The sequence below is a fragment of the Chiloscyllium plagiosum genome, unplaced genomic scaffold (genome assembly GCF_037043375.1).
Source record: "Chiloscyllium plagiosum isolate Xiang-an unplaced genomic scaffold, Cpla_swu_hap1 HiC_scaffold_18, whole genome shotgun sequence".
NCBI classification, from domain to species: Eukaryota; Metazoa; Chordata; class Chondrichthyes; order Orectolobiformes; family Hemiscylliidae; genus Chiloscyllium; species Chiloscyllium plagiosum.
Genome location: NW_028270156.1, coordinates 872,476 through 898,774, shown reverse-complemented (window position 1 = coordinate 898,774; position 26,299 = coordinate 872,476). Strand labels below are relative to the sequence as shown.

Genomic DNA, 26,299 nt, shown 5'->3' with positions numbered 1-26,299 from the left:
CTACCTGCAAATCTAACACCTGGCCGGGTTCATTACCCAGTACCAAATCCAATGTGGCCTTGCCCCTTGTTGGCCTGTCTACATACTGTATCAGGAAACCCTCCTGCACACATTGGACAAAAACTGATTCATCTAAAGTGCTTGAACTATGGTATTCCCAATCAATATTTGGAAAGTTAAAGGCCCCCCTAACAACTACCCTGTTACTCTCCCTCCTATCGAGGACCATCTTTGCTATCCTTTCCTCGACATCTCTGGAACTATTCAGAGGCCTATAGTAAACTCCCAACAGGGTGACCTCTCCTTTCCTGTTTCTAACCTCAGCCCTACATCAGTAGCCAAGTCCTCAAACATCCTTTCTGACACCGTAATACTGTCCTTGACTAACAATGCCACACCATCCCCTCTTTTACCATTTTCTGTGTTCTTACTGAAACCCATGTACCATCTACATTAACGGAGCTGAGGTTGACAGGGTGGAGAGCATTTCCTCTTGTGGGAGAATCTCGAACTAAATGCAGATTTGAGATTACAATCAGATCAGCCAAGATCAGGCTCAAGGGGCTGAATGGTCTACTCCTGATCCTCTTGTTTGTTGGCCAGGCTGTACTTGCATGGAACTGGTGTATGAAAGAAGAACATGAACTTATCTGTACCTGATGGATTTCTTGCCACCCATTTTCATCTTTACAGCCAATGGAAGCATGCTCATAAAGCAGCAGTTCACAGCAGTAGGGGTCTCCTCCAACCATCACCGTGTGATATAGAGCTGTCAGGCCACGACTGTCCTTGTAATCAGTCGAAGCTCCAAGTTCCAGCAGAGTCTGGGAAATACATGAAAGGAAGATATAAAGCAACTAGATTGATAATCGAAACATTAGCCAGATATTCATTTCAGAACATTTGAGTTATTGTTGAAAATGGGATATTAGCAATGTGACACTGAATAACAGAGAAGATCGATTACATTATAACCTGGAACTGTTGGATAGATTATTTTAGTATCTGATGGACAGCAGATGGTGACAATTAAAACATGTAAGATCACAAGGACCTTAAAACTGACGATGATTATTTTCGCACAAAGGGATGTGAGTCTTTGGAACTCTACTATTTAAACTCTGGTGGAGGCAGAGTTAGACCATAAGATCACAGGAAATAGGAACAGGAACATACCATTCAGCTCCTTGAGCCTCTCCATCAATCGGTAGGATCATGGCTGATCCAACATTCCTCACATCCACTTTCTCCATATTCTTTGATTCCCTGACTGATCAACAATCTCTTTGTCTCAGCCATAAATATACACAAGGACTCTGCTCTCACAGCTCTCTCTGTGGCTATGAGTTCCAAAGACTCTCAACCCTCTGAGAGAAGAAATTCCTCCTCATCTCGGTCTTAAATTAGCACTCCTTTATTCTGAGACTGTGCCCTCTGGTCCTAGACTCTCCCATGAAAACAAACATATTGTCAGCATTGACCCTGTCAATTCCTTTAAAAATCCAATTGGATCACTTCTAACTCTTCTACACTTCTGGAGTAGAGTCCTGACCTGTTTAGCCTTTGCTTATAAGACAGTCCCTCTGTGCCAAAGATTGCCCCAGTGAACCTTCTCTGGACTGCCTCCAATGACATAACACCATTTCCTAAACATGGAGGCCAAAACTGCTCACAGTCCTCCAGATGTGGTCTCCCCAGCATCTTATATAGTTACAGTAAGACTTCCTTACTCTTATAACCCATACCCCCTTGAAATAAGGGCCAGCATCCTATTAGCCCTTCCTAATTAGCTGCTGCCCCATGTGTTGCTTTCTGTGCTCCCCCCCAATCCCTTTGTGTTGCAGCTTTCTGCAGTTCTTTATTCCATTTCATAAAAGTCTGTTCTTTTGTTCTTCTTTCCAAAATAAACAACTTCACATTTTCCCACATTGTACTGCTTTTGCCAACTTTTTGCCCATTATTTAACCTATCGATATATATCTGTAAACTGTTGATATCCCTTTCACAACTTGCCTTTCCACTTATTTTTGTGTTGTCTGCAAATTTGACAGCAGTACATTCATTTCCTTCTTTTCTCAAAGTCACTAATACACATTGTAATCAGTTGTGGTCCCAACACTGATCCCTTTGGAACCCGACTGGTCACAGGATGCCAACCCCACTTCCTGTTTCCTGCTCATGAGCTAATTCTCTATCCATGCCAATATACTACCTCCAACTCTGCGCTCTATGACTTAGCCTTTCGTGAACACCTTCTGCAAATCTGAATATAACAGATCTACTGGTTCCCCTCTCTCCACTCTGGTTGAGACTTCCTTGAAAAGCTCCAATAAATGAGTCAGATATGATTTCCCTTTCATGATGCTATGCTGACTCTGCAGGATTACATTATGATTTTCCAAATGTTTTATTTCTCCCTTAATGATTTATTCCATTACTTTTCCAACAATGGAAGTTCAACTAATCAGTCTGTAGTTACCTGCTCGTTGTGTCCCTTCCTTTTCGAATAGGGCTGTCACATTAGTCAATCTTTCAATGCTTGGGATTTCTCCAGAATCCAATAATTTTTAGAAAATTACAATCACTGCATGCAATTAAGTTCTTGATTATTTTTAAGGGAGAGGTGAATAAATTCTTTAAATGGGATGAAGTTGTCCAAGCATTTTGGGGAATCAGATCAGCTAGGACCATATTGAATGGTGGAATAGGGTCAAGGGCTGAGTGGCATACTCCTGGCCTTAATGTGTATGATTGTATCAGCAGATCTTTGTTTCCCAAGAAGAGATACAGAGAAAAGAGTGATATTTTCAGTTGAGGCACAGGTCAGACAGTATTTAATTGAATGGCCTCCATTTTCAACTACACTCCATTCCCTGTAGTTTTTATTAGTTACTAATTTATTCAATGTCGAAGAGTTTTCATTAGGTAGAAGAATGTTCCTCTTCGATGACTGTTATTTCCCTGGGGAAGATGCCTCCTCAGTTTTATCAACCTTTTTAGAAGTCAACTTCTCAGGATGCTCATGGATGCTCACTTCTCCCGAATGTGAAGCGTAAAGTTGTAATGGGCATCTAGAGGACATTCTTCCATTATCCCTGTCTTCAATAAAATGGAACACTTGGCAAACATGATATTAATAACCACAGAAATGGATTTAAAATGGTTTGATGCTGTAAGGCTTAAAAACAGCTGTGCATGCTCCTGAAAATGCTTTAACATTGAACAACAGAGCACTGAGATCAAGTCATTCTTTCATGATGCCCTCTCATAAAACTGTTCAGAATGATAGTGCTGCTGAAAGTGTTTCTGTTATTTCTACTAAACACAGGTGGGAGGAAATCGAAGCAGATCACTGCTCACTGACACCTCAGAGTATCGTCAAATCTTCAACACTTACTCACAGGAGTAGGAACACTTTTCAATTTAATTCAACTTTCACAAACCGTATATTGGCAACTCCAAAGACAAGGATAAAGCTGATGGACAGGAGGCTGCCCCAATCACAACCAAAAAGGGCACGTGTTTGACTCAAAGATGGTATTCCTTGAGAAACTGGAGAATCTGAAATGGGCTTTCACATTCCAGGAGATTTGGGATATATTAGATTAGATTAAATGCCTGACAGTATGAAAACAGGCCCTTCGGAAACCCACGCAGACACAGGGAGAATGTGCAAACACCACACAGACAGTTGCCGGAGGCTGGAATCAAACCCGGGTCCCTGGCGCTGTGAGGCAGCTGTGCTCACCACTGAGCCACCGTGCCACCTGATGGTTCTGGGTCTTTGAAATTTTAAAAGGGACAGTTCAAGCTCTGTTCAATGTAATGTCATCATAAGATATTACTTTAATATACTATAACTTACAAACTAACGTGGCCATTAACCAGTATAATTGAATATAAAGGGAATCTAGAATGCTAATAATCTGAGAAGTCCAACTACAACCAAATATTGTGAGATGCAACGTTTATAGCAATCAATCTGAAAGCAGGGCTAAACTCAGAATCAATGCTGTTGGGAGCTGTTGCTTTTATTTGGGTTTCATTCTTTTGTTGTTTGTGAGACTCATGACTGAGAACCAACATAAGTTATTAATTCTTTCATTCAATCATAAAACGTCAGCACCCACCAGGCACAGCAATCCTCGGACTCAGCAATACAGGAGTCCAAAATTCGAGGCCAATGTATCAGCTTTTATCAATAAAACAACAACATAAACCAAGAGTTTAGTTGAGTGATGGGGTAATGCACGGATTAATACATAACTTGGGGCTTACTGTTCCACTGTACCCTTCCAATTTCAGATGCAGTAATCTTTGTACAAGGACAATGTAATAACACAGGCAGTCTGCATAGTGCTGACTTGAGGCTGCTTGATTTACTCCAACATTAAACTCAGTGGAAATTCAGTTGTTGTGTATGTAATTTTGATATTGATTTTAGCTTTAAGCTTCTCCATGCTTCCCCTGAGGTGTGTGTAGATTGGCTCTGCTCATTTATTGCAGGAAGATCAATGGAACATTTTGTTAAATTTTCAAATTAGGTTTGGGAAGGTACTAATGGATGGCTCCTGGGGACTGACCCTGTGTTGCTGCATTGCCCATGCAATACTGTTTCTCAATGTAATTAAAACTAACAACTGTGGATGCTGGAGATTTGAAGCAAACAAAGACAGAATTGCTGGGGAAACTCAGCAGCATCCGTGAAGAGAGAAACATGTTGATATTCTGAGCCCAGTAGGACACTTCTTCACAACTAAGAACAGTGAATAAAAAGGTGGTTTTTATGGAGGGTGGGATGCAGGAGTGGTAGTGAGTGGATTGGTGGAGATGGAAAGAGGGCCCAGAGAGAGCTAGGATAGAATCTAGGCAGGATCTTCCCTTTTTGACCTCAATAACTGTTCACTAATTTGCATCAGACTGGATTCAGCAGTTTCAGCTTCAAAGATTACATTCTCCTCTCCCCCAGCCCTGGACTATTAGTAAGCCCCTTAAAAAATTCAATCGATAATTATTTGGTGGACAGAGGGTTTAGTATTTCCACTTCTTGTCCTCCCTGTAAAAATTCCCAAGGTGGTGGGATCTAAAGGGGTGGCGTGGTGGCTCAGTGGTTAGCGCTGCTGCCTCACAGCACCAGGGACCCAGCTTCAATTCCTGTTTCAGGTGACTGTCTGTGTGGAGTTTGTACATTCTCTCTGTGTCTGCGTAGGTTTCCTCCGGGTGCTCCGGTTTCCTCCCACAGTCCAAAGATGTGCAGGTCAGGTGAATTGGCCATGTTAAATTGCCCATAGTATTAGGTGCATTAGTCAGAGGTAAATATAATGTAGGGGAATGGGACTGGGTGAATTACTCTTCGGAGGGTCAGTGTGTATTTGTTGGGCCAAATGGCCTGGTTCCATACTGTAGGGAATCTAAAAGAATTGGAGCCTGGATTTGACTGCTCTCGTATTGATGGCTGTGATTTATGGTCAGACACAGAACACCATCACCAGGGCACACAGTGGTAAACATTCCCTTGTGAGGGAAAGTTCTCACCAGGGCAGGTCATGGGGTAAAGCTGTAGTAGGGCAGGAAACAGGGTGAACCCCTCATGAAAGCAGGTTTAAAGGGTAAATCTGTCGGCTTTTTAAGGGACAATCATAGCTGTTGGTGCAATCCAAGGCCGTCTCCTACTTTATACATCTGCTGGCCCAATCAAAAGTTCTCAGAACTACAGCAGGTCAAATAAAAATTTCACTGAAAAATGAAAGGTCAGAGTGTTGGAGGGGAGTGAGAGGTGGGGTATTGGAGGGGAGTGAGTGAGGCATTGGGTTTTAGGGGAGTGAGGGAGGGTATTGGGGGGGAGTGAGGGTGGGTTGTTGGAGGGGAGTGAGGGTGGGGTGTTGGAGGGGAGTGAGGGTGGGGTGTCATAGGGGAGTGAGGGAGGGGTGTCATAGGGGAGTGAGGGAGGGGTGTCATAGGGGAGTGAGGGAGGGTGTTGGAGGGGAGTGAGGGAGGGGTGTCATAGGGGAGTGAGGGAGGGTGTTGGAGGGGAGTGAGGTGGGTGGAGTGTTGGATGGGATGGTGTCCCCCTGTCTTTGCTGGTCCTTGTCCATCTTTTAGTAACAAGGCCACAGGGCAGGGTCATGACCTGCTATTGGTTAGTTACTGCTGGCATTGTTGACAAATCCTTTGTTGTGCCTCCAGACATTGTCTGCCCTCCCAATGGAATTTAATTCAGATAAATGCGAGGTGCTGCATTTTGGGAAAGCAAATCTTAGCAGGACTTATACGCTTAATGGTAAGGTCCTAGGGAGTGTTGCTGAACAAAGAGACCTTGGAATGCAGGTTCATAGCTCCTTGAAAGTCGAGTCGCAGGTAAATAGGATAGTGAAGAAGGCGTTTGGCATGCTTTCCTTTATTGGTCAGAGTATTGAGTACAGGAGTTGGGAGGTCATGTTGCGGACAGGACATTGGTTAGGCCACTGTTGGAATATTGTGTACAATTCTGGTCTCCTTCCTAACGGAAAGATGTTGTGAAACTTGAAAGGGTTCAGAAAAGATTTACAGGGATGTTGCCAGGGTTGGAGGATTTGAGCTATAGGGAGAGGCTGAACAGGCTAGGGCTGTTTTCCCTGAAGCGTCGGAGGCTGAGGGGTGACCTTATAGAGGTTTACAAAATTATGAGGGGCATGAATAGGATAAATAGACAAAGTCTTTTCCCTGGGGTTGGGGAGGGCATAGGTTTTGGGTGAGAGGGGAAAGATATAAAAGAGACCTAAGGGGCAACGTTTTCACGCAGAGGGTGGTACATGTATGGAATGAGCTGCCAGAGGAAGTGGTGGAGGATGGTACAATTGCAACATTTAAGAGGCATTTGGATGGGTATATGAATAGGAAGGATTTGGAGGGATATGGGCCGGGTGCTGGCAGGTGGAGTTACATTGGGTTGGGATATCTGGTTGGCATGGATGGGTTGGACTGAAGGGTCTGTTTCCATGCTGTACATCTCTATGACTCTATAAGTTGGATCTTGGATCTTGGATCTCCTGTCCACGTCCAGGTTCATGTCTGGTAAAAGACTTTCTTAATGTTGTGGAAGTGTTTCACCCAGATTCCCATAATTTCACTTGTCAATACCTCCTGCTCTGTCTCACTGGGATTGTTGAAATTCTGTGTCACAAAAATAAGGAAAGGTGCTGGAATAATTCCTAAAAGATTCACAATAATGTGGCAAAATACAAAGGATGTAGCCCTGAGGAAAAGGTGAACAGGCTGGGGTTTGCTTGTTCTAGTACAGGAACGCAGGAAGTATTTCTTCAGAATGATGAAGGACTTTGATGAAATGGTAATAGAGAAGGTGTTTCCACATGCGGCAAGATGTAGTGTAAGGGCATGTTTCTGAAAGGGTTAATCTTTGTGTTTCATTGCACTCTACTGGAGTTCCAGTCTGTGGGTGGAGACACTGGGCTCTCCTCAAGCTCTCGGAGGGAGTTGACGGATCGGTACCCTAAGGTCCTGAATATTAATGGGATTGACCAAATGGGGCTGTACTTATTAACAGTGTTGAATAACCCTTGCTCTCTCCACCAGCCATCTCTATCTCTCTCTCTAACGAGAGAGCAGCCCGATAGTCAGCTGGGACTCTGGTGAGTTTATCTAAGAACAGGGACTCCTCCACAGATACTCTGCCATTAATTATAGATAGGCCTAAAACAAAGGGGGACTGGTGACAGCAAACAACCTTAAACATCCTTCATGGTTCGTTTGTGGTAGCAGCCCGTGTGATGACAGGCCTAGTGTGGGGATTAGGTTAATGACATGGGAGCACTCCTCGCTAAAATCAGTTCTCAGAAAGGGTCACTGGAGGCAAAATGTTAACTCTGCTTTCTCTGCATAGATGCTGTCAGTCCTGCTGAGTTTCTCCAGCAACACCTGTCTTTGTATCAGATTTCCAGCATCCGCTGATCTTTCAGTTTTTATTTGGTAGAAACAGAAACCTTTGGTTTTTTTGTGTTATTTTAAATGAAAAGGCATTTGGAGAGGTTGGCACAGAGCATCTACATTAGCAGATAGCAAAAACTGAAAGAATTACAGAGGCTAGAAATCAGAAACTAAAACACCTACTGGTGGAAAAGTTCAGTAGGTCTGGCAGCGTCTGTGGAGAGAAAGCAGAGTTAATGTTTTGGATCCAGTGACTCCGAATCATCATTACAGAGCAGTTGTGTTGAGTGGCATGTTTCGGTTTTGTATGTGATGTCTAATTCACGATAAACCAGTGACAACAAGTTTAGTTTCATGCCTTGCTCTGGGGGGCCCTCTGTTGGGCAGCTGGTTAAATAACTGTGCACCAGCCTCAGAGACTGTGTCTTTTCATTTTGACTGAATTCAGACTTACAAGCTAATAAAGATTCATTGTTATCTGGAAATACAAAATGCCAAATAAATGTTTACTTTGACTGCAGGAACAATTTTCATCTCATCAAGTCTCACCCTTCTAGAGGGTAAACACTGAGACCTCATTTTTAAAGATTCATTTATGGGATGTGAGCATGGTTGGCTGGTCCAGCATTAATTGCCTATTTCCAGTTGCCCTCGAGAAGGTGAAGGTGAACATATATAAAAATCAAACAGATGTTCGGCTAAAACTGAGGTTTGAACTTTGAAAGTTTAATATCAAACCAGCAGAAAGATTCAAGAACTTTATTGATATTGGGATGTTTCAATCATTTAGATATAGACTGAAATTGTAAAGGGCAAGGAAGGGAGGATATTCCTAAAATCTGTACAATGTGTGTTCAGCAGTTTGGGACACTTTCTAGGAAATGAAGTGATGCATGTTTTAGGAGGGAAGCATTGAGGAAAGAGTGATCATAATATCAATTTCCAAACAAGTATCACAAAAGGCAAGGAACGATCAAAAACAAGGTCATCCCCATGCTTCTTCATGAAAAATGTCCTCTCATTTTCCAGCTTTTCTGCCAAACTCTGCAAATATGTGTGAAGCTGACTTTGGAAAATGCTGATGGAATCTGCCAACACCATTCTTTCAGGGAGTCTAGTGTTTCCTAACATATCTTGTGTGAAAAAAATACTCCTAAGTTCCACTCTAGATATTTTGCTAATTATTTTATATCTGCAAGCTTAGGTTTAATTTTTAATTTGAGATCGGGAATTCAGTGCTCCAGTAATTTTCAAGTGCTGGCCCCATGCCAAATCACAGTTATCAAATGTAAATGCTCACATTGGACTGGTGCAGGAGTGCTGAGGAGAGTGACCAGAGAGTGCAGGGAGACAGCAGCTATGATTTCTGACATTCGTAATAATTTGTTTTTGTGCTATGATTGAAGAGAAAGCAGAGTTAACATTTTGGATCCACTGACCCTTCCTCATTACAGAGCAGTTGTGTTGATTGGCCTGTTTCTGTAATGTATGTGATGTCTAATTCACGATAAACCAATGACAACAATCTGCATCCCTTCACGTTACTTCCTGAACACCTCTCTCAACGGTTCACTGTCTCTGCTTCACTGCCACACTGTACTGGATCAGAAGACACTTTCTTCATGTAAATATTGGGCCCATCACAAACTCCATTTGTTAGCTGCTGAAACCCAAGACCCACACACACACATTCAGACACAGTCTCACACATTCTGGATCAGTGATGCTGGAAGAGCACAGCAGTTCAGGCAGCATTCAAGGAGCTTCGAAATCGACATTTCGGGCAAAAGCCCTTCATCAGGAATAAAGGCAGTGAGCCTGAAGCGTGGAGAGATAAGCTAGAGGAGGGTGGGGGTGGGGGTGGGGGTGGGGGTGGGGAGAAAGTAGCATAGAGTACAATGGGTGAGGGGGGGAGGGGATGAAGGTGATAGGTCAGGGAGGAGATGGTGGAGTGGATAGGTGGAAAAGGAGATAGGCAGGTAGGACAAGTCATGGGGACAGTGCTGAGCTGGAAGTTTGGAACTAGGGTGAGGTGGGGGAAGGGGAAATGAGGAAACTGTTGAAGTCCAGCATCTGCAGTCATTGTTTTTACCTCATTGATTTTAACCCTACTGCGAATCCTCTTGCAAGGATGCCTGCCTTGAAGAAATTTTCCTCCTCTCTCTACAAGAATCTCAGGGAGTCTCTCTCTCACTGCAACTCCCAGGTCATTTCCTCTGCCCTGAAGCTCTTCAACCATGTCCTGAAACAAACTCGCTATCACAGCCACATTTGCTTCCTCAGTGCCTGCCTCCGTAACCAACTCATCCCACACGGACTCCGGACCACCTTTAAACCAGCAGAGTTCGGACCCGAACAGGACAAACAGTACAAATTACAGATTCAAAAACACCAGCAACGGTTCTTCTTCAAGATCCTCCGCTCCACGCTTGCAGCAATGCGCCGGTACCTAACCTCTCTACAGTCTGCCCTGCCTCAGCTGAGGGTCACACTCTCTCAGAATTGCAAAGGACCCACTCTGTACTACATCCTCTGGAGAATCCATACTCTCAACAAACAGTATTTCAACTCCATCTCAAACATCAAAAACTATAAGTACAACAAACTTTTATCCACCCACCTCCATAACCAGCGCTCCTCAAACATTCCAGAAGATTCCCCTGACCTCGGAAACTAATCAGACGCCATTAGCCACGCGGCTGATGCAGCTGCCACCCCCACACTGATTGATGATGTAACTTCCACCCCCATCATGGCCACTCCCACAACCACTTCCACCCCTCACAATTCCTCATGCATCACACGTGACATCACTTCCGCCCCTCACATCATCGCTGATGCCACATGCTCAGTGACTTCCGCCACCCCTACTGCCATAGTCACCACCACTTCCGCCCCCACCAGCGCCACTCACCTGCATTCTGCTGACACGCCCCCCATAGACCCCACTGTCACTATCCCCACCCCCCAGAACCCCGATGGGAACACTACCCCTGCTCATGACTCCACCCCTATTCCCCCCACCACACACCCACTCCAGTTACAGGTTCCGCCCCTACTCCCAGCTCTACGCCCACACCAGATCCCAGCTCCCAGCCCTGCCGAGTTTTCACTATCCCTCCAGACCTCCCCCTCACTGAGGACGAACGATCAGTCCTCAGCAAAGGCCTCACCTTCATCCCCCTCTGTCCACACATCAATGAATTTAATACACGCCATGACATCGAACAATTCTTCCGTTGCCTCCGAGCTTACTTTCACAATCAGGACCCCCGCCCACCTTCCGAGGACTCCTTCGTCCACCTCCAACGCACTGCATCCACCTGGACACCCCGCGCTGGCCTATTACCTGCCCTCGACCTTTTCATTTCCAACTGCCGCTGGGACATTAACCACCTCAACCTGTCTACCCCCCTCCCCCACTCCAACCTCTCACCCTCACAACGCGCAGCCCTCCAATCCCTCTGCTCCCTTCCCAACCTCACCATCAAGCCAGCGGATAAAGGGGGCGCAGTGGTAGTCTGGCGCACTGACCTCTACACCGCTGAAGCCAAACGCCAACTCGAGGACACCTCTTCCTATTGCCCCCTCAACCATGACCCCATCCCCCATTACCAAACCATCATCTCCCAGACCATACAGAACTTCATCACCTTAGGAGATCTCCCACCAACAGCTTCCAACCTCATAGTCTGGGAACCCCGCACTGCCCGGTTCTACCTCCTTCCCAAGATCCACAAGCCTGACCACCCTGGCCGACCCATTGTCTCAGCATGCTCCTGCCCCACTGAACTCCTCTCTACCTACCTCGACAATGTCCTATCCCCCCTAGTCCAGGAACTCCCCACATACGTTCGAGACACAACCCTCGCCCTCCACCTCCTCCAAGACTTCCGTTTCCCCGGCCCCCAACGCCTCATCTTCACCATGGATATCCAATCCCTCTACACCTCCATCCGCCATGACCAGGGCCTCCAAGCCCTCCGTTCTTTCCTCTCCAGACATCCCCAACAGTACCCTTCCACCGACACTCTCATTCGTTTGGCCAAACTGGTCCTCACCCTTAACAATTTCTCCTTTGAATCCTCCCACTTCCTCCAGACCAAAGGGGTAGCCATGGGCACACGTATGGGCCGCAGCTATGCCTGTCTCTTTGTTGGCTACGTAGAGCAGTCGGTCTTCCGTAATTACACCAGCACCACTCCTCACCTCTTCCTCCGCTACATTGATGACTGCATTGGCGCCACCTCGTGCACCCGCGAGGAGGTTGAGCAATTCATCAACTTCACCAACACATTCCACCTTGACCTTAAATTTACCTGGACCATCTCTGACACCTCCCTCCCCTTCCCGGACCTCTCCATCTCCATTAATGATGACCGACTGGACACTGACATTTTTTACAAACCCATCGACTCCCACAGCTACCTGGATTACACCTCTTCCCACCCTACCTCTTGCAAAAATGCCATCCCGTATTCCCAATTCCTCCTCCTCCGCCGTATCTGCTCCCAGGAGGACCAGTTCCACCACAGAACACACCAGATGGCCTCCTTCTTTAGAGACCGCAATTTCCCTTCCCACGTGGTTAAAGATGCCATCCAACGCATCTCGTCTACATCCCGTACCTCCGCCCTCAGACTCCACCCCTCCAACTGTAACAAGGACAGAACGCCCCTGGTGCTCACCTTCCACCCTACAACCCTTCGCATAAACCAAATCATCCGCCGACATTTCCGCCACCTCCAAACAGACCCCACCACCAGGAATATATTTCCCTCCCCACCCCTTTCTGCCTTCCGCAAAGACCGTTCCCTCCGTGATTACCTGGTCAGGTCCACGCCCCCCTACAACTCACCCTCCCATCCTGGCACTTTCCCCTGCCACCGCAGGAACTGTAAAACCTGCGCCCACACCTCCTCCCTCACCTCTATCCAAGGCCCTAAAGGAGCCTTCCTCATCCATCAAAGTTTTACCTGCACATCCACTAATATCATTTATTGTATCCGTTGCTCCCGATGCGGTCTCCTCTACATTGGGGAGACTGGGCGCCTCCTAGCAGAGCGCTTTAGGGAACATCTCCGCGACACCCGCACCAATCAACCACACCGCCCCGTGGCCCAACATTTCAACTCCCTCTCCCACTCTGCCGAGGGCATGGGGGTCTTGGGCCTCCTTCACCCCCAGTTCCTTCTTCCCATGTTTGAACTGGGTTGAAATGTTTTAGATGAAGTCTATCGAATGTCCAAGGCGGATTGACAACATGATCATAAAGACCATAAAGCAGTGGAGAGGATTTAGGCCGTGGAGCGGAATTAGGCCATTCAGCCTATCAAATGTGTTCCACCATTTCATCACAGCTGATAGGTTTCTCAATCCCATTCCCCTGCCTTCCCTCCAAAACCCTTGATCCCTTTACTGATCCCTTTACCATAGCCATGGAGAGGGATAGGCACAGACAGTATGGCAAGGTATTTAATTGGGGGTGGGGAAATTATCCTGCTATTAGACAGGAGCTGGGGAGTATAAACTGGGAACAATTGTTCTCCGGGAAATGCACAGCAGAAATGCGGAGGCTGTTTAAGGAGCACTTATTCCGAGTGTTGGATAATTTTGTCTCACTGAAACAGGCAAGGGATGGTAAGGTGAAGGAGCCTTGGAATGACAAGAGCAGAGGAGCTTCTCATCAAGAGGAAGAAGGAAGCTTACTTAAGGTTGAGGAAGAAAGGATCTGGCACAGCTTTTGAGGATTACAGGGTAGCGAGGAAAGAAGTCAAAAATGGATGGAGGAGAGCTAGGAGGGGGCACAAAAAAGCCTTGGCAGGAAGGGTTAGGGAAAACCCAAAGACATTCTACACGTTCGTGAGGAATAAGAGAATGATCAGAGAGAGGGTAGGTCCAATCAGGGATAGTGGAGGGACCTTGTACCTGGAGTCTGAAGAGGTGGGGGAGGCGCTAAATGAGTTTTCTGCTTCAGTATTCATGAGAAATAGAGGGACCTTGTTGATAGTGAGAACACCATGGACCAGGTTAACAGGCTTGAACAATTTGACATGAAGGAAGTGGATGTGCTGGAGATTCTGGGAAACATCAAGATAGATAAATCCCCAGGGCCAGACCAAGATACATCCAAGAGTACTATGGGAAGTGAGGAATGAGATTGCTGTGTCTCTGGCGATGATCTTTGCATCCTCACTCTCCATGGGAGTAGTACCAGACGATTGGCAGGAGGCGAATGTTGTTCCTCTGTTCAAGAAAGGTAATAGGGAGATCCCTGGGAATTACAGACCAGTCAGTCTTACCTCTGTAGTAAGCAAAGTACTGGAAAGGATTCTGAGAGATAGGTTTATGACTATTTGGAAAACATAGTTTGATTAAAGATAGTGAACATGGCTCTGAGAGGGGCAGGCCATGCCTCACAAGCCTTTTTGAGTTCTTTGAGGATGTGACGAGACATGTTGATGAAGGTCGAGAAGTGGATGTGATGTACATGGATTTCTGTGAGGCATTTGATAAGGTTCCCCACAGTAGGCTCATTCAGAAAGTTAGGAAGTATGGGATACAGGGAAATTTCGCTGTCTGGATACAGAATTGGCTAGCTGAAAGATGACAGTGAGTGGTAGTGGATGGAAAATATTCCTTCTGGAGGTCAGTGACCAGTGGTGTCCCATAGGGATCTGCTCTTGGGTCTCTGCTCTTTGTAGTTTTTATAAATTACTTGGATGAAGAAGTGGAAGGGTGGGTGAGTAAGTTTGCCGATGACACAAAGGTCAGTGATGTTGTGGATAGTGTCGAGGGCTGTTGTAGGCTAGAACAAGACATTGACAGGATACAGAGCTGGGCTGAGAAGTGGCAGATGGAGTTCAACCTGGATAATGCGAAGTGATTCATTTTGGAAGGTTGGATTTGAATGCTGAATACAGGGTTAACGATAGAATTCTTGGCAGTGTGGAGGAATAGCGGGATCTTGGGGTCCATGTACATGGATTCCTCAAAGTTGCCACCCAAGTTGATAAGGTTGTTAAGAAGGCGTATGATGTTTTGGCTTTCATTAACAGGGGGATTGAGTTTAAGAGCTGTGAGGTTATGCTGCAGCTCTGTAAAACCCTGGTTAGGTCACACTTGGAATATTGTGTCCAGTTCTGGTCGCCTCATTATAGGAAGGATGTAATGCTTCAGAGAGGATGCAGAGGAGATTTACCAGGATGCTGCCTGGATTGGAGGGCTTGTCTGATGAAGAGAGGTTGAGTGAGCTCAGGCTTTTCACACTGGAGAGAAGGAGGAAGAGAAGTGACCTGATAGAGGTGTACAAGGTAATGAGAGGCATAGAGAGAGTAGATAGCCAGAGACTTTTCCCCAAGGCAGAAATGGCTGTCAAGAGGGGTCATAATTTTAAGGTGATTGGAGGAAGGTTTAGGGGAGATTTCAGAGGTAGGTTCTTTACACAGAGAGTGGTGGGTGCATGGAATGCACTGCCAGTGGTGGTAATAGAGTCAGAGACATTAGGGATATTTAAGCGACTGCTGGACAAGCACATGGACAGCAGTAAATTGAGGGGTGTGTAGGTTAGGTTGATCTTAGATTAAGATAAATGCTTAGCACAACATCATGGGCCGAAGACCCTATACTGTGCCGTACTATTCCATGTTCTATGTTCTAATATCAAGAACCTCACCATCTCTTTCTAAAGACACTCAATAACTGGATGTAGGTTTGCTCGCTGAGCTGGAAGGTTTGTTTTCAGATGTTTTGTCACCATACTAGGTAACATCATCAGTGAGCCTCTGGTGAAGCGCTGGTGTTCGTGACCTGCTTTATATTAATGTGTCTAGGTTTCCTTGGGTTGGTGGTCATTTCCTGTGGTGGTGTCATTTGCTGTGGTGATGTAATTTCTGTTCTTTTTCTCAGAAGATGGTAAATGGGGTCCAAGTCGATGTGTTTGCTGAATGCCATCCTTGTAGGAATTCTCTAACAGAGACACACACGAGGATTTCTCAAAGGATGCCATTCCAACTGGAACTCCATCAACAAACACATCGACTGGGACCCCATTTACCACTCGCTGAGAGGGAGGAGCGAAGGACTGCTGGGAAGGGGAATCTAACCGTTTAAAACACTTACCTCAGGCGTCAGGGCCTCCATTTTCTGAGAGGTGTGAGGGAGGAGTGAAGGACTTCTGGGAAGTTCTTAAGTGGGTGAGACCTAAACCCGAGACCCTACACCATAGGGCCTCCCTCCCACCCAGCTCCTCTAACCTTACTAAGAGTCTGTAAACTCGGTAAGTTTTTAGGTTTCTCATTTTCTTTCTTCTCTTCCTTTGTTTAGTTCTGTGCGGGCTTTCAGAGTAGCAGGATATGGATGTTAGGACAGTTGCATGTTCCTCCTGCAGAATGTGGCAGGTGAGAGACACTTCACTGGTCTCTGCCGACTGCATCTGTGGGAAGTGCACCCAACTCCAGCTCCTCGAAAACCTAGTTAGGGAACTAGAGCTGCAGCTGGATGAATTGCGGATCATCCGGGAGGCTGAGGGGGAAATTGAGAGGATGTACAGGGAGGTGGTCACTCCCTAGATGTGGGATAAGGACAGCTGGGTTACTGTGAGGGGAAGGAAAGGGATATGACGGTCAGAGCAGGGATCCCCTGTGGCTGTTCCTCTCAGCAATAAGTATGCCGTTTTGGATACTGCTGGTGGGGACAGCCTACCAGGGGAAAGCCATAGTTGTCAGGTCTCTGTGGCTCAGAAGGGAAGTGGGGAAATAGAAAGGCGCTAGTGGTAGGGGATTCAAAAGTGAGACGGATTGACAGGAGATTTTGTGGTCAGGAATGGGACTCCCAGAAGGTATGTTGCTGATCAGATTTACAAGATTCTGAAGGGAGGGCAGCCAGAAATCGTGGTACATATTGGCACCAATGATATAGCCAGGAAACTGACTGAGGGTCTAAAAAGTGACTACAGAGAGTTAGGTTGGAAGCTGAAGAACAGGACGAGTAGAGTAGTGATCTCAGGTTTGTCACCGGTGCCACGAGATAGTGAGATGAGGAACAGGCAGCGAGTGCAGCTTAACACGTCACTGCGAGGCTGGTGCAGGAGAGAGGGCTTCAGATACCTAGACCATTGGGATACCTTCTGGGGAAGGGATGACCTGTACATGAAGCATGGTTTGCACCTGAACTGGAGGGGCACAAATGTCCTGGGTGGGAGATTTGCTCATGTGATTCGGGAGGGTTTAAACTAGTTTGGCAAGGGGGTGGGAATCACAGCCACATGTCTGAGAGGGGGACAGTTGCAGATGGGGCAGTGACAGGATGTAGTGAATCTATTGGGAAGGTTTGTCACGCAATGAAACAAAGGGATCAGTTAAAGTGTGTCTGCTTTAACGCAAGGAGTGTCCGAAATAAGAGTGACGAACATGGAGCATGGATCAGTACTTGGGGCTACGTTGTTGTGGCCATAACAGAGACGTGGGTTTCACAGGGGCAGGAATGGTTGCTTGATGTTCCAGAGTTTAGAACGTTTAAAAAGAACAGGGAGGGTGGAAAAAGAGGGGGTGTAGCATTGCTAATCAGAGAGTGCATCACAGTTACAGAAACGAAGGTTATTGAGGAAGGTTTGTCTACTGAGTCAGTATGGGTGGGAGTTAGGAACAGCAAGGGAGCAGCCATCACATTGGGGGGTTTCTACAGACCAACTAATAGCAGTAGAGAGATTGAAGAACTCATAGGCAGCCAGATTCTGAAAAAAATGCAGAAGTAGCAGGGTTGTTATGGGTGATTTCAACTTTCCCAATGTCGACTGGAACCTCCTAAGTGCAGATGGTTTGTATGGAGCGGTTTTTGTCAGGTGCGTTCAGGAGGGTTTCCTTACTCAGTATGTAGACAGACTAACGAGGGGAGAGGCCATTTTGGATTAGGTGCTCGGCAATGAGCCAGGACAGGTGTCAGTTCTCGCGGTGGAAGAACACTTTGGTGACAGTTACCACAACTGCCTCACATTTAGCATAGCCTTGGAGAGTGAAAAGGGCAGTTACCGAGGGAAGATATTTAATTGGGGAAAAGGAAATTATGACGCTATCAGTCAGGAGTTAGGAAGTACGACTGGGTGCAATTGTTCCACAGAAAGGGCACAGCAGACATGTGGAGACTGGTTAAGGAGCAGTTGTTGTGAGTGATGCATGAATTTGTTCCTCTGAGGCAGGTAAGAAGGGGTAAGATTAAGGAGCCTTGGATGATGAGAACAGAGGAGCTTCTCATCAAAAGGAAGGAGGCAGCTTACATAAGGTGGAGGAAGCAAGGATCTAGCCAGCTTAGAGGATTACAGTCTTACTAGAAAGGAGCTCAGAAATGGGCTGAGGAGAGGTGGGAGGGTGCACAAAAAAGGCTTTGCAGAAAGGATTAAGGAAAACCCAAAGGCATTTTACTCATATGTGAGGAATAAGAGAATGATCAGGGAGAAGGTGGGGACAGTCAGGGATAGCGTAGGGAACTTGTGCATGGAGTCTGAGCAGATAGGGGAAGCCCTAAATGAGTTTGTTGCTTTGGTTTTCACCAAGGAAAGGGACCTTGTTGTGAATGAGAACTTTGAGGAGCTGGGAAACAGGTTTGAACAGATCAAGATTGAGGAAGTTGTTGTACTGGAAATTTTGGAAAACATTAAGATTGATAAGTCCCCAGGGTCAGACCAGATTTATCTTAGGCTGCTCCGGGAAGTGAGAAAGGAAGTTGCTAAGCCGCTGGTGAGGATATTTGCCTCCTCACTCTCCACGGGAGTCATACTGGAGGATTGGAAGGAGGTGAATGTTGTTCCTCTTTTCAAGAAAGGGGAATAGGGAAATCCCTGGCAATTACAGACCAGTCAGTCTTACGTCTGTGGTCAGCAAGGTTTTGGAAAGAATTCTGAGGGATAGGATTTATGACAATTTGGCCAAGCATAGTGTGATTAAAGGCAGTCAAGCATGGCCTTGTGAGGGGGAGGTCATGCCTCACAAATCTTATTGAGTTCTTTGAGGAGGTGACAAGACAGGTTGACAAAGGTCGAGCAGTAGATATGGTGTATATGGACTTCAGCAAGGCACTTGATAAGGTTCCCCATAGTAGGCTCATTCATAAAGTCAGGCATTATGGGATACATCGAGACTTGGCTATCTGGATTCAGAATTGGCTGGTTGACAGAAGGCAGAGAGTGGTTGTAGATGGAAAGTATTCTGCCTGGAGGTCAGTGTTGAGTGGTGTCCCACAGGGCGCTGTTCTTGGGCCTCTGCTCTTTGTAGTTTTTATAAATGACTTGGATGAGAAGGTTGAGGGGTGGGTTAGTAAATTTGCAGATGACACAAAGGTTGGAGGTGCCATTGATAGTGTCGAGGGCTACTGCCGGCTGCAGCACGACATAGACAGGATGCAGAGCTGGGCTGAGAAATGACAGATGGAGTTCAACCTGGATAAATGCAAAGTGATGCATTTTGGAAGGTCAACCCGAATGCTGAATATAGGATTAAAGACAGGATTCTTGGCAGTGTGGAGGAACAGAGGGATCTGGGTGTGCAAGTACATAGATCCCTCAAAGTTGCCATCCAAGAGGATAGGGTTGTTAAGAAAGCATATGGTGTTTTGGCTTTCATTAACAGGGGGAACCAAGTTTAAGAGCCGCGAGGTTTTGCTTCAGCTCTACAAGTCCCTGGTGAGACTACACTTGGAATATTGTGTCCAGTTCTGGTCGCCCTACTATAGGAAAGATACAGAGGCTTTGGAGAGGGTGCAAAGAAGGTTTACCAGGATGCTGCCTAGACTGGTGGGCTTGCCCTATGAAGAAAGGTTAAATAAGTTCGGACTTTTTTCTTTGGAGAGAAGGAGGAAGAGAGGAGACCTGATCAAGGTGTACAAGATAATGAGAGGAATGGATCGAGTCAATAGCCAGTGACTTTTCCCCAGGGCAGGACTGACTGGTATGAGGAGTCATAGTTTGAAGATATTAGGAGAAAGGTATAAAGGAGATGTCAGAGGAAGGTTCTTTACGCAGAGAGTTGTGAATGCATGGAATGCGTTGCCAGCGGGGGTGGTGGAAGCAGAGTCATTAGGGACATTTAAGTGACTGCTGGACATGCACATGGATAGCAGTGAGTTCAGGGATGCGTGGGTTAAGTTATTATATTTTACATTAGGATTAAATCTCAGCACAACATCGTGGGCCAAAGGGCCTGTTCTGTGCTGTACTTTTCTATGTTCTATGTTCTAAAAAGAACAGGAAATTACATCACCACAGGAAATTACATCGCCTTGTATGGTGACAAAACATCTGAAAACGAACCTTCCAGCTCAGTGAGCAAACCTACATCAAGAATATCAACCTGAGCTACAAATCTTCTCAAAACTCACACTCAATAACTAGCCTCCGCAGCCCAGGGTGGCAATACGTTCCACAGAGTCACCACCCTTTGACTGAAGAAATTCCTCCCCATCTCAGTTCCAAAGAGTCATCCCTTCACTCTGAGGCTCTACCCTCAGGTCCTAGTCTCTCCTACTCTTGGAAACATCTTCTCCATATCCACTCTATCCAGGCCTCCCAGTATTCAGTAAGTTTTAATGAGATCTCCATTATCCTTCTAAACTTCATCAAGTACAGACCCAGAGTCCTCACCCACTCCGATGAAAGGAATAATGTCAGAGTTTATGTGATTGGGCTTGCTGGGACTGAGGTTTGTAGAGTGGCTCGAGGAATCGCTGGTGCGCAAAGAGAATTTCTCTATTAATGGGGGGATTGAGGACCAGGAGATATCGCCTTAAAATCAGAAACAGTCAATTCACAGAGTAGTTTGGAAATTGTTAAGAAATAATTAGGAAATATTTTACTCAAATGCTGGTAGAATTGGGGAACTATCTCCCTTAAAAAGCAGAAGCTGTTAGGTTAATTAATAAGCTAATTAATTCATCAGGTTTCTAGATTGATAGACTTAGGTTGAGATAGATTTTTACAAGCTGTGGGTATGGAGGAATATGATGTCAAAATTGGCTGAATACATGATTCTGGTGTAGTTCCAGAAAGGTAGACTAGTTCTGAAGGGCTGATTGGCCTCCTGTTGCCATCCATGATCTTACCATAAGTGCAGTTTGGTTCTTGGCCCTTGCAGCTTTGTGTAGAGGTGTTACTCCATCTTTCGCTCTGAAATCCAGGTGAGCACCACCATTCCTCAAAGCTTTGATCACTTCCACTGGGACTTCCAGCTGAGCTGCTAGTGTCAACGGAGTTTCTGTGGAGGTGAAATCACCATCTGATTAATCATCTTGGCTTACAGTCTCTGAAATCTCAGTACAGCATCTCTCACACACAGGCTCAGACTCCAAAATCTCACAGTAAAGCATCCCTCACACACAGGCTCAGCCTCCAAAATCTCACAGTAAAGCATCCCTCACACACAGGCTCAGTCTCCAAAATCTCACAGTACACCATCCCTCACACACAGGCTCAGACTCCAAAATCTCACAGTAAAGCATCCCTCACACACAGGCTCAGTCTCCAAAATCTCACAGTACAGCATCCCTCACACACAGACTCAGTCTCCAAAATCTCACAGTACAGCATCCCTCACACACAGACTCAGTCTCTGAAACCTCACAGTACACCATCTCTCACACACAGGCTCAGTCTCTGAAATCTCACAGTACAGCATCCCTCACACACAGGCTCACTCTCCAAAATCTCACAGTACAGCATCCCTCACACACAGACTCAGTCTCTGAAACCTCACAGTACAGCATCTCTCACACACAGGCTCACAATGTTTACCAGACCCTGAAGCTAATGAATTCTTAATTAAATGATAACACTCATTGATAAGAACTGAGTGAGGCAATAAATTGGAGATACACTGCTTAAATATACATAGGTTGCAAGTTACTGTATTTAAAAGGTGTAATCAAACACAACCAAACATCATATCATATGATTCATAAAAATTTAGAAGATTTGAATTGTTTTGGTGGCAGTTATAGTTATGTTTGATCTCATAGCTGTGTTTTATTAAATTCTAGTCATATGACAGGTATGAAGGTATAAACATGACTTGCAAGGACCTGCCTTTCCCTTTCTACATACACGGCCCTGTACAAACCATTCAATATCCCAATGGCTATAGAAACAATATAGATGTGAGCAGCAGGTTGTTATACATCATCAACATTTCCAATGCAATTTGGGATAGACAGTAAATGCTGACCCAGTCAATGACACCCCAATCCCATGAATTTTATTCTTTGCGTTGTTATAATACTTTTGGAATAATTCAGTACAAATCATAATGACCTCTGAGAAATGAGAACCATGTGCAGTCTTTAGGAATATGGTGGGAGGTTGTTCTGGAATTGGTTGAGAACATAGAGGTATCATTCAATCGCTATTTAAAGTTATACATTCTGTCCTTTTCATTATCATTCCAGATCACAAAGTGAAAGCTGTGGGTAATGTGGGGAACAGGACAATTAAGGGTCAGGCAGAGTTGTATAAAGCAAGGCAGAGATACTGGACCTGGCAGGGACTGTGTAATTACAGTGTGACTTGTGCCCATTATTAAAACGGACGTCAAATCTACTGCCTCCTTCTCTTAGCGGGTTTCATCCATTAGCTCATGCCCTAGGATTGAGTCTTGGCCACACCATCACCATGGCCTTGCTGTAGTGGGACACCACACTGCCACCGTATTGGCTGCAGAGGATTGCCTGCATCATTTTGCTTTATTGTACCTGGATCCCAAACCAAAAACACTGGAGAACACTCAATGCATCAATCTGCAGCAGCTTTGATAGAGCTGCCAAGGACATTAGCTTAAAATGAAAACCCAACTTAAAATGAAAGCTTATACCTGCGAATGGCCTCAAAATTAATGGCAGGTTTGCTTCAGTGTAACCATCAATCTCAGCAAAACGAAAACACCAACAACTATTCAAACAGACACAAAACTGGAGAAACATAAAAGTACATTGAAAAATTCTTCTTCAATGAGGCTTCCTGTCAGGGTTTACTGTGGTATTCAGCCGCATGAGTAGGCCATTCAGTCCTCGATCATGGATTTTAATATAAGCAAGTGCGCAGTTATCCATTTCAGACCAAAAAAGGATTGACCAGGGTATTTTTTTTAGAAGGTACCAAGTTAAATACAGTGGATGTCCAACAGGACTTTGGGGTTCAGGTGTTTCAAATGCAGAAAATAGGCAGGAAGGCCAATGGAATGCTGGCCTTCATGTCTAAAGGGCTGGTATACAGGGCTGCAGACATCATGCTGCAGTTACACAAAACCCTAGTTAGACCCCACTCAGAGTACCATGAGCAGATCTGGGCAGCACATCTTAGGAAGGATGTTTTAACCCTGGAGAGCGTTTAACATAGGTTTACAGGGATAATACTTGGACTTCAGGGGTTATGTTATGAGGAGAGATTACACACATTAGGCCTTTATTTTCTAGAACTTAGAAGATTAATGGGTGTTTTAACTGAGGTCTTCAGGATATTAACAAGGAAAGACAAGGTAGATAAAGTTAAACGAGATGAAGGTGCAAGAACCAGGGGCCATAGTCTAAGGAATAGGACCAAGCCAGTCAGGGGAGATGTTAGAAATCACTTCGATACACAAAGAGTAGTGGAGGTTTGGAACTCTCTTCCTCAAATGGTGTCGGTGTTAATTCAATTGTTAAATTTAGATCTGAGATAGACAAATTCTTATGAAGCAAGGATGTCGTATAATATAGGCCAAAGGCAAACATATGGAGTTAGGCCACAGATTAGTGTCACAAAGCTGGTCCTTTTTCCTAAAAGCTGTTCCTTTGCTCAAGGATACTGTGTCCTTGGTTTTGTTCAGAGGGGGCATAAACAGGCCGGGCTCTGAAACAACTGGGTTGGTACAGAGACAGAACATAGAACATAGAACACAGAACAGTACAGCACAGAACAGGCCCTTCAGCCCACAACGTTGTGCCGACCACTGATCTTCAAGTATGCACCCTCAAATTTCTGTGACCATATGCATGTCCAGGAGTCTCTTAAATGTCCCCAATGACCCTGCCTCCACAACTGCTGCTGGCAACGCATTCCATGCTCTCACAACTCTCTGTGTAAAGAACCCGCCTCTGACATCCCCCTCTATACTTTCCTCCAACCAGCTTAAAACTATGACCCCTCGTGTTAGTCATTTCTGCCCTGGGAAATAGTCTCTGGCTATCGACTCTATGCCTCTCGTTATCTTGTATACCTCAATTAGGTCCCCTCTTCTCCTCCTTTTCTCCAATGAAAGGAGTCCGAGCTCAGGCAACCTCTCCTCATAAGACAAGCCCTCCAGTCCAGGCAGCATCCTGGTAAACCTCCTCTGAACCCGCTCCAAAGCATCCACATCTTTCTTATAATAGGGCGACCAGAACTGGATGCAGTATTCCAAGTGCGGTCTAACCAAAGTTTTATAGAGCTGCAACAAGATCTCACGACTCTTAAACTCAATACCCCTGTTAATGAAAGCCAAAACACCATATGCTTTCTTAACAACCCTGTCCACTTGGGTGGCCATTTTAAGGGATCTATGTACCTGCACCCCAAGATCCCTCTATTCCTCCACACTACCAAGAATCCTATCTTTAATCCTGTACTCAGCTTTCAAATTCGACCTTCCAAAATGCATCACCTCGCATTTATCCAGGTTGAACTCCATCTGCCACCTCTCAGCCCATCTCTGCATCCTGTCAATGTCACGCTGCAGCCTACAACAGCCCTCTATACTGTCAACGACACCTCCAACCTTTGTGTCATCTGCAAACTTGCTGACCCATCCTTCAATCCCCTCATCCAAGTCATTAATAAAAATTACAAAGAGTAGAGGACCAAGGACAGAGCCCTGTGGAACACCACTCACCACTGACTTCCAGGCAGAATATTTTCCTTCTACTACCACTCGCTGTCTTCTGTTGGCCAGCCAATTCTGTATCCAGACAGCTAAGTTCCCCTGAATCCCATTCCTCCTGACCTTCTGAATGAGCCTACCATGGGGAACCTTATCAAATGCCTTGCTAAAGTCCATATACACCACATCCACAGCTCGACCCTCATCAACTTTTCTAGTCACATCCTCAAAGAACTCGATAAGATTTGTGAGGTATGACCTGCCCATCACAAAGCTGTGTTGACTGCATTTAATCAAGCCATGCTCTTCCAGATGGTCATAAATCCTATCCCTCAGAATCCTTTCTAACACCTTGCAGATGACAGACGTGAGACTGACTGGTCTGTAATTGCTGGGGATTTCCCTATTTCCTTTCTTGAAGAGAGGAATTACATTTGCCTCTCTCCAGTCCTCAGGTACGACTCCAGTGGAGAGCGAGGATGCAAAGATCTTCATAAGTGGAGAAGCAATTGCATTTCTCATTTCCCAAAGCAGCCGAGGACAAATCTGGTCTGGGCCTGGCGACTTGTCAATCTTAATGTTTGACAACATTTTCAGCACATCAGCTTCCTCTATCTCTATCCATTTCAGCATGCACACCTGCTCTTCAAAGGTTTCATTCACTACAAAGTTTGTTTCTTTCGTAAAGACAGAAGCAAAAAAACTCATTTAGGGCTTCCCCTACCTCCTCAGACTCCACACACAAATTCCCTATCCTATCCCTGATCGGCCCTACTCTTTCTTTGACCATTCTCTTATTCCTCACATAAGTGTAAAATGCCTTTGTGTTCTCCCTAATCCGTTCTGCCAAGCCTTTCTCGTGCCCCCTCCTGGCTCTCCTCAGACCATTTTTAAGCTCCTTCCTTGCCTGCCTGTAATCCTGTAGAGCTGAGCTTGACCCTAGCTGCACCACCTTATGTAAGCTACCTTTTTCCTTTTGACGAGAAGCTCCACTGCTCTCGTGATCCAAGGTTGCTTTATCTTACCACTTCTTGCCTGTGTCAGAGGGACATATTTATTCATCATTTGCAACAACTGTTCCTTAAACAGTCTCCACATGTCTATCGTGCCTTTACCATGGAACAATTGCTCCCAATCAATGCTTCCTAACTCATGTCTAATCGCATCATAGTTTCCTCTTCCCCAATTAAATATCCTCCCATTTTGCCTAATCCTCTCCTCCATAGCTATGTAGAATGTGAGGCAGTTGTGGTCACTATCACCAAAATGCTCTCCCACCACAAGATCTGATACCTGCCCCGGCTCATTGCCGAGCACCAAGTCTAGAATGGCCTCTCCCCTCGTCAGCCTGTCAACGTACTGAGTTAGGAAACCCTCCTGAACACACCTTACAAAAACCGCTCCATTCAAATCTTCTGCTCGAAGGAGGTTCCAATCAATATTGGGAAAGTTAAAGTCACCCATTACAACAACCCTACTACGTCCACACTTTTCCAAAATCTGCC

The 26,299-nt window shown here is 45.6% G+C and overlaps 1 protein-coding gene across 7 annotated transcripts in view; it reads right to left on the bottom strand.

Annotated features, from left to right (window-relative positions):
• LOC122557603 (SH3 and multiple ankyrin repeat domains protein 2-like) overlaps positions 1-26,299 on the bottom strand; it is a 1,564,835-nt gene that overhangs the window by 1,242,504 nt on the left and 296,032 nt on the right. For all 7 annotated transcript variants that reach the window (XM_087996234.1, XM_087996235.1, XM_087996236.1 and 4 more), the window contains 2 exons: positions 21,013-21,164; positions 657-824 (listed from right to left, as the gene is read on the bottom strand). In XM_087996234.1, the coding sequence (XP_087852360.1) occupies positions 657-824; positions 21,013-21,164 (320 nt within the window). The remainder of the gene's footprint in view (positions 1-656; positions 825-21,012; positions 21,165-26,299) is intronic.